General features: G+C 43.4%; 1 protein-coding gene across 1 annotated transcript; it reads right to left on the bottom strand.

Annotated features, from left to right (window-relative positions):
• Positions 1–2,904: 2,904 nt before the first annotated feature.
• LOC149236967 (uncharacterized) lies at positions 2,905–7,158 on the bottom strand. Its single transcript, XM_089369093.1, has one exon. It carries the CDS (start codon positions 7,156–7,158, stop codon positions 2,905–2,907), a length of 4,254 nt encoding a protein of 1,417 aa, XP_089225219.1.
• Between the last annotated feature and the right edge of the window lie 1,884 nt (positions 7,159–9,042).

Below are 9,042 nucleotides of genomic sequence, written 5' to 3'. Positions count from 1 at the left end.
ATGAGGTATCACACTCGGAATGTATTGCAAACAAGTTAGCGATAACTACTTTGTTTTACGATGCCGGAACACGTCTCTAGCCTAGACCTCTAAATGTTTTTCGTTAGGTGACAATGCTCCATTAGGTAAATTCAGATAAATTTTAAGTTTACCTTCTTTAGAATTTGCCTCTCAAGGTTCACCATGTGATGTATGTTTGCAATTCCTAAAATGCAACTAATATGATAAGCATTTTTTCCATTCAATTTAACAATGAAAATCCTTAGCTAGTAGGGATAGAGCAATCATATTTCTTTAACAAAGAGCAAAGAGCATGTTATCACCCAAAAATTCTCAAAACATCATTGTGTCAACTCTGCTTTTGTTCATGATTTCAAGGAGGTCTAAAAGTCATTTTAGTCTTGATAAAAGGGTAAGTGATAGGGTTTGAAGTCTTAAAATGTCATCTTTCATTTCCAAATAAAGTCCTTTAGGTTCACTTCATGGTCAAATAGGTCACATTTTGCATTAAGTTTAGGGTTAATTTTTTGCAATCATATAGGAATTTTCAGTTTCGTAGCGCAGTTAGTTCAAAAAAGGTGATTTATGCTACGAAAACAAGCTAATTTTGTAGCGCACTATGAGGCAAAAACCCTGTTTTTCTGTTTTTAGTAGTCAACTTCCAAGGGGGTTCCTGAGCAATTGAAAACTAATTTTTGAAAACTAAAAGAGGGTTTTCTTATAAACATTCTTATCTACAAAAACCTCCTCCATTTTTGTAACAGATATCAGGGATCAAGAGATAGGAGCTCAGGAGTGCAACCTTCTTTTAAAAAAAAACAAAGCGTTATTTTTATTGGTTGATGAAGTGGTTGTTGCTTTCCACTCCCTTATTTTGTCACCTTTCTCTCCACATTCGAATATAATTCCTTAAAAAAGTTACCTAAGCTCCTCTCTGTCATTTACTTTTCAACCTTTGCATGTATCAGTCAGCTGTCACCTTTGAAAATTTAACTTTGTGACAAACTACTTGTTGTCCAAAAAGTACTTTACAGCCATCATATTTTTAAGAGGGCAGTTTGGGTTATAAAGGGAAATTGCCATGAAGATGAAAGCATAAAAATAAGGCTATGTGTTTGGATAGGAGCCTATAGAGCTTTAATTTATCATGGATGACCTCAGCTTCACACAAGCTTTCATCCAGACAGGTTACATGTATTTCTACCAGGAGCTACAAGGGGATTTGTGTGTTTCTTGGACTGTTTTGAGCTGTTGGTTTTAAAAGGAATTTTCAGGAAAATGAAGACGAGTTTCAAAAATCTGAAGGAGGTTTTTTCTAGGAACATAACAAGGAACAAAAACCTCTTTCAAATTTCTCCTAGGTGCTACCAATTTGGAGATTCGAAGTTTCCTTTGAGAACTATTTGCAGAATTCTGAATTTTCCTGTTTTATACATGATTTTATAATGTAGATTCCGGACACCTAACGCTGGGTTTAAAAAAACTGAGAGAGGTTTTTCTTATAAACATTCTTTTTTTTTTCTATGTAAAGACTGATCTATTATATTAAAAGAAGAAAAAGATATTTACAAAGAGGAACAAGCCTCTGAGGATGCAAATTGCCACCCTCTGTCAGAAAAACATGGCAGGTGCGCATGGCCACCTGATTTACAAAGATTGAGTCGATAGATATGAGCATGGGCTACGCTGTAGTAAGTGGCCTTCTGAGTTACAAAGAGATTCCAACAACAAAACTGCAGCAAGCATAATTGTAGAGCCATTGATCCATTGCATGCTTCGTGTGTCTTGCTGCTGGCAGCATTTTAACATAGGAGAGTAGAAGGACCTTTGTTTCCAGAGTTCTGGAAACACCACGAACTCTGGAAGGTCCCCTACCCAAAATCAAAAAACTGGACAACTCGGAAAGAGAAGAAACGCCTTCAAAACTCCCAAACATGACCATTGAACGGCTGAAGAAACAGGTACTAAGCCTGTGGAGGCTTACCTTGTGCATCTTCGATCACTTCTTGGCGGAAATCCGGTGGGCGAACTGGCTGCTGGAGCGAACCCATACCAAGGCCAGGCTCCCTGAGATTGACTTCGTCTGGAGGAGGATTTGCAGCGTTACCAACCTCCGCCATCGCTGGTTCATTACCCATATGAGCCTGCTCCCCAACATCCTCCTCCTGGCTGTCCAAATCCTCCTCATCCTCCGTGGCTATTACAGTTATCAGAAGAGAGACCCGAGACTGGTTTCTCCGGCATCTGAAGGTACAGCGTGAAGTATGAACTTGACTTTCTAAAGGGTCCGAATCCTCTGAGGGAGAAGACGGAGGCGACCCAATAGCAAGCGGCGGAATTGCTCTTGCTTGGGCCTCCTGCCTACGACTTATTCCCCAAACACCTCCTCTTCTCGGGACCCCTCGTTGTCTCGGCGCCATGAGCAGGGGAGCTCTCGTGCGTATTACCGTGGGAGGCAAAGTATCAAGACGCAGAGCCTCAATTCTTCCACCCAGAACCTCCTTAATAAAAATCGAAACCAGAGTATGGACCCTCGCGATCCCCTTCACTGATAAGAGCCAAGAGAATGCAGACTGCACAGAGGTGAAGCCCCTGCCACTACTCACATCTCCAGAACTTGGCCTCTTCCCGACCTTCTCATACAACAACATAACAATGGACCAGACATACCACCACTGGATCATATGCGCCATTAAATAGACTTATGTGCGGACCAATCTAGATGCAAACAGAGCGAACCCCATCTTATCAGCGTACAGGGCGTTTCAGTCGTCACGCCTGAGACCATTTCCCCTCTGCAAAGCCATCTCTTTGACATTTAAAGGCATTGATACGTTGCAGGGCCGACGAGTGTGGCCGTCCTGGCCTGCCATCACAGGACGCCAGCTGCCCATCACTCCAGGCTCAAGCATTTGACAAGTTGCCACCCGCATCCGGGTGTGAACCATCCTGTGTTTGCATGTCTCTGTCTAGTAGTGCTTGTAAGGTAAAGAGATGATCTGCCGAGACTGTATCATGTATAGGGCCTACTGAGAGCTCTTTCTCATTGTCCACCCCTAAATTAGCTAGGAAATCAGCAGGTTTGTTCCCTTCCCTTTTTATATGCTTGAAGGATACAGCTCTGTTTTCTTGCAACCATTGTTGAACCTGTTCCAATCTGGAAGCCAGTCTCCAACTGCTACTGACCTTATGTACTTGGGAACCCTGTTGGAGCTTTAAGGCCATGTTTATTAGAATTTGGGAATCTCCTTCCACAATTAAAGGGAGATAATTACCTTGTTGTGCCAGAGTAAGACCTTTCCATAGACCTTCCAGCTCCGCTGCATTGTTGGTGTTCCACCCAATTGTTCCGAAGAAGGTCATGTGAGGTTTGCCCTGATGGTCTCTAATAATGCCTCCGTAACCTGTCTGACCCGGATTGCCTTTCGATGCGCCATCGAAATTCAGTTGGAACACATTGATGGGTGGTGGCATCCACTTTACAGTATGGGTTTGGTGCTTTGCTGGACTGACCTTGACTGAAATCTGATCTTGTATCTTTATCTGCCAATTGTTCCAGATAGCCAATTCCTGAGGTTGCTTTGGGAAATCATCTTGAGACCAGTCCTTTGTAGAGAGAGTTTCTCTGATATTGTTAAGAATTCCTTTCCATACCTGCTCCAATGTCATTGATTGGCCTTTGAATATCCTCCGATTCCGCTCCTTCCAGATATTCCACATCACGAATCCCGGTATTAATTGCCAAAGGATATTTAGGATTTTACATTGGTAAGGAGTTTGAGGCCATTGGCGAATTGTGTCTTTGACATCCCCCAATACACGGCCTTCCTTTTGACACCTAAATGCCACTTTTTCCCATATCTTTCTGCTCAGGTGGTACGCCTGCATTAGGTGTAGAGCTGATTCTTCTTCCTGATTGCAATTGAGGCAGATGGAAGGTCCCAAGAAACCCCTTTTCCTGAGGTTATCCCAGGTTAGGATTCTATTGTATGAGAGAAGCCACAGAAAGGTGGATACCTTCGGCCAGATTGGGGGTTTCCAGATATTGCTCCATATTTGATCTTTGTCCATTCTGTCCCTTATGATGATCCTGTAGGCTTCTTTTGTAGTGAAAGTACCCCTCTCCTCATAACCCCATCTCAATGTGTCCATTCCCGTTTGCTTTAATATCCTACGCTTTTGTAGCTCTGAGTGGAGAGAGAGTTGGTTTTGGTTTGAGCTGCGTGGTAGGATGAGGCTTGTTTCTTTCCACTCTCTCTGCTCTTGGTTATTCTGTTCTTTCCAAAAATTGCTTATTTTCTCCTGCGGAATTATCTCTCCTTCTGGAATAGTTTGCAAACTGTCCTTGAGATTTGGAAGCTGCTGCCAGGAATCTTCCCAGAACCTGGTAGTGAGACCATCTTTCACCTCCCAAAAGCTATGTTTTTGGATAAGATCTCTATGCTGAATGGTCGAGTTCCATATTAGCGATCCTTTACTGATTTCCGACATTCTGATCCTCTCTTCTAGGGGTAAATTCCTAGAATACTTTGCTGTCCAGAGACGTGCCCAGGGGGTATTAAGGTTTGAAAGCCACCTCCACCATATTTTCGCTCCCATGGTCTTGTTACTTTGCTCTGGGTCTCTGAGGCCTATTCCTCCTGCCAATCTAGGAAGACAAGCCTTCTCCCATCTAATGAGAGCCCATTTTCTGTTTGGTCCAGAGTTGCCCCATAAGAAGTTCCTCTGCAATTGTTTGATAGCCTTGAGAACCCATTTTGGCACCGCTAAGATGGAGAATAAGTAAAGCGGCATGGATTGCAAAAAATCTTTGATTAGCACAATTCTACTGGCCATATTGAGTGATCTATAGGTCCAAAGGAGTAATTTGGCTTCAAGTTTTTCTATCAGGATTGTCCACGAAGAGTGCTTGAGGGCTGAAGCGATAAGAGGAGCTCCAAGATAAGAGGAGGGAAGGGATGCCTTAGAGAAGCCAAGGATATGCGTTATGGCTCTTTGGGTATAGGGGGGGGTGTTGAAGAAAAAGACTTGGGATTTGGCATTATTAATGAGGGCTCCAGAAGCTTTTGAGAAGGAGTCAAGGATGGATTTGAAAGAGCGCGCTTCTTGAACAGATGGGTGGCCGAAAAGCATGTTATCATCAACAAATTGTTGATGGGAAACTGCTGGGAGATGGTGAACAGCAATACCTTTGAGCTTCTTTGCTTGAATGGCAGCTTTTATACTTCGCCCCAAACCTTCAGCAAGGATAACAAATAGAAAGGGTGACAAGGGATCTCCCTGCCTAATGCCCCGGGAGGGACGAAAGGTGGGAGAGGGAATCCCGTTGATGAGGATGGAGAAGAAAGATGATGATATAAGACTGCTGACCCATCTGACCCATGGTGGAGCGAAGCCAAAAGCCAGTAGAGTTCTTTGCAAATAATTCCAGCTAATACTGTCGAATGCTTTGGAGAGATCGATTTTAAGTAGCATCCCTGGCTTCTTCAATTGCTTGAGTGAATGCATTATTTCCTGGGTTAGGATGATCCCATCAGTGATTTGACGCCCTTCTACATACCCGGAATGTTCGGGAGAGATGATGAGGGGAAGCAAGGGTTTCAATCTTAAAGCAATGACCTTAGAGACAATTTTATAAATAATATTACATAAAGCAATGGGCCGATACTTATCTGGAGTGTTGGATTCCAAGGATTTGGGGATTAATGCTAGAAATGTTGCATTCATGGCTGGATACATCCATCTGAGAGTCCTTGATTCCTCCACGACCTGCCAGACCTCCCATTTAATTAATTCCCAGAAGTGCTGAAAGAAATTTGACGTAAACCCATCTGGGCCCGGCGCTTTCCCTGCCTTGAGTTGATTCACCGCTGTTTCTACCTCTTGAAGACTGATTGGTTTGAGAAGCACAGTGTTCTGGTCTTCGTTAATTAATCTGGGGATGTGCCTGGTGATGTTGTCGATGGCTGCAGATCTGTTGATGTTGGGTTCTTGATTCATCTGTTTAAAGTAGTTGATGAATTCCGTTTCTATTTCTTCTTGATTTTCAACCTTGATGCCTTGCTCATTATTTACAAAGGAGATTTGGTTGATCATGCGCCTTTGGACTGTAGTTTTGTGAAAGAATTTTGTATTCTTTTCACCTTCTTTCAGCCACCTAATCCTCGACTTCTGCCTCCACAGGGTCTCCTCCTGCAGGTCTCTTTCCAGGATTTGCTTTTCTATGGCCTGTTCCTGGTGTGTCAACTCCTCAGACCGGCCATAAGAGATGATTCTTTGTTGAGTGTCCTTCATTTTTTGAATAAGGATTTCCTTTGATTTGAAAATATTACCAAATATTGATTTATTCCAACGTTTTATTTCCTCTTTGAGATACTTCAACTTCTTTTGGAACCGGGCCATTCTTGTCCCCTCCGATTCATTGAAATTTGTCCATGTTGTCTTTACAAATTCATGGAAGTCCGGATGCGATAGCCAGAAAGATTCAAATCTGAATGGCCTTCTTATACTTTTGCCTGGTCTGTTCCAGTTTAAGGCAATAGGCCAGTGGTCCGATCCTGAATATGGTAGTATCGAGGCTATAAATTCTCCCCCCAAATGCACTGCATTGTCAGAGATTAGGAAGCAGTCCAGTCTCGAGGCCACTTGCATTGGTTCCATTCTCTTGTTACTCCAGGTGTAAAGGCCATTTTCAGTTGGAAGATCTATCATCCAGTTGTCTTGGATGAAATCTTTGAGTAAAGTACCGTCTCCGTTAACTCTGCATCGTCCTCCTCTCTTTTCTTCTAGGGTTGCTATCATATTGTAGTCTCCACCAGAGATCCATAGCGGATGCGTTCGGTTTGCATTAAGCTGTGTTAATGCATCCAGTATATCAGCTTTCTGCTGGCTTTCTTGTGGAAAGTAAACATTTGTTATATGCCCATTAATATTTGTGTCAATTAGATGAAACTTGGCTTGGATGAAATTTCTATTTTCATGTATGGTATCCAACTGTATCATTCTTGCGTCCCAGAGGATTGCCAAGCCTCCTGAGGCGCCCTGAGCTTCCACTGCTGTAACCTGCCCTGCCGGCCAGGCCTTGGCTTCTACCTTTTCTAAAACTTCCTGTTTACATTTAGTCTCTTGCAGGAAAAGAATTGCTGGTTTTTCTTCCATTATCATGTTTTTTAGGAGTCTTCCTTTCTTCTGGCCGTTAAGCCCTCTAATATTCCAAGATATCAATTTCATTGGGAAGGTTTGGGATTGATATTAAAATACCTGGTTAGCTGGGCGTATTTGCCTGAATCCACCAGGATCTCTCCAATCTTGATGGTTCTCTCCAGAGTGGACTTCCTTCCTCTCTTTTTACTGTCCTTTGAAATAAACTTCCCATCCCATTGGCTACCTGTTTGAACCCCGAGCGAATATTTCTTTTGAGCTTTATGCAGAACCTCTACCAGGTTGTCCACTTGCGTTTCTGTTATCTTATCAAAGTTTCTAGTTCTACAAGCATGCTCCAGACCAAGAATGTCCAGTTCCCCTATATCAAATGTTTCTGTGTCCTCATCCATTTTTTGGGGTTCTTGTTGGCTTTCTTCTTCTCCCTGTGGTTTTACAGGGCCTGAATCCATTGTATCTGTTTCCATCTCTGGTTGGCTCCAAATTTTCGTTTTGGTGCCATGGGTGTTATCTTCCTGTGCGGCATTTTTTCCTTTTGCCGGCACTTTGGGTTCCTCAGGCTTTTCCAGATGTGAGGTGCGCTCGGATGAAGGGGGATCTTGGTCATGTTGCACATCCTCTGCAAGAACAGCAAAGCTGTTACTTGATGAAGGCTTTGAGGGATCCTTCGGGGCCTGCCTGTTCTGAGATAGCTGTTTCTTGTTTCCTCTTCTACGGTTTGCTACTTTGGTAAACCCATCTGTCGTTTGTTTGTCCGGATCTTGCTCCGTAGCCTTGCTATTTAACGGGCAGTCTCGGAACAGGTGCCCTAAGGCATGGCATTTTCTACACCTAATAGGCACATGTTCATAATCTATTAACTGGATCCATTCTACATCTTCATGAGAGAGTTTTACCTTGTCAGGCAGAGGTTCCTTTAGATCCATGTAGACGCAGATCCTGGCATAGGAGGTGTACTTCTTTGTCTTGGTTTCTTCTGCTACCTTGACAAAGTCCCCCAGGACCTTCCCGATCTCCTGAAGCGATTCTTCCTCCCAGTATTCCCATGGCAATGAGTATAGCCTGATCCAAACTGGTGCCCAGCTCAGATCCTCCTTATCTGGGTTAAATCGTTCTATCCATTCTTTGAGAAAGAGACCCGCTGAGTTAAAGAAGTAAGGTCCGTTCTCAAAGACCCTGTTTCTATCCTCCAAGCAGTTGAAGACTGCTGTGAAAAAACCTTTTGGTCCCAGATGCAGGGATATATGTCCTTTCGGGTGCCATTTGACATTAATCCATGTCCTCAGGGCTTTCTCATTTGGCCAAATGCCTATAAATTTGCCAATGAGGGCATGATCCCTCATATATTGTATTCTTGCATTGATTCTGTGACTAGGGAACTCCACTATTGGCGTGTGCTTGGCAACAAGCTTGCATGTGGATGATCTCACTCTCTGTTCCTCTGATTGAGCTTGATCTTTCTGCCCCTCCGGCATATCCTCAGTATCCTCTTCATTCGTCCTCTGATCCTTCCTTAAGTCGTCCTGATATTCTGGTTGCATTTCATTAGTTGGAGGATCCTCTCCTGCCCCATGGCGGGGGTGCATTTTCCGCTGCTGCCAACTCCCTACGCCTGTGATGTACCGCTTTGCCGCAGTGAAGGCTTCTGCCCCTGCAGTCCGCCTGCCGTTGCAGGTCTGCGACTAACCCTAGCCGCTGTACACCGCTTCCATGCTAAACTTCGCGCCTCAAAGCCTAACTACAATGTTCTTTCTTATAAACATTCTTATCTACAAAAACTACCTCCATTTTTGTAACAACTATCAGGGATCAAAATATATAAGCTCTGTATCAACACCTATTTTTCAGATAAAAACAGTGTAGAAAATGATAAATTTATAG

The sequence above is a fragment of the Pinus tabuliformis genome, chromosome 8 (genome assembly GCF_031772625.1).
Source record: "Pinus tabuliformis cultivar Carrire ecotype Pingquan chromosome 8, CPIR1, whole genome shotgun sequence".
Taxonomy (NCBI): domain Eukaryota; kingdom Viridiplantae; phylum Streptophyta; class Pinopsida; order Pinales; family Pinaceae; genus Pinus; species Pinus tabuliformis.
This window is presented reverse-complemented; position numbering and strand designations above follow the sequence as displayed.

What these genes read in the sequence shown, in the direction of transcription:
- LOC149236967 (XM_089369093.1), bottom strand. Translation starts at nt 7,158, where the DNA reads ATGGAAGAAAAACCAGCAATTCTTTTCCTGCAAGAGACTAAATGTAAA.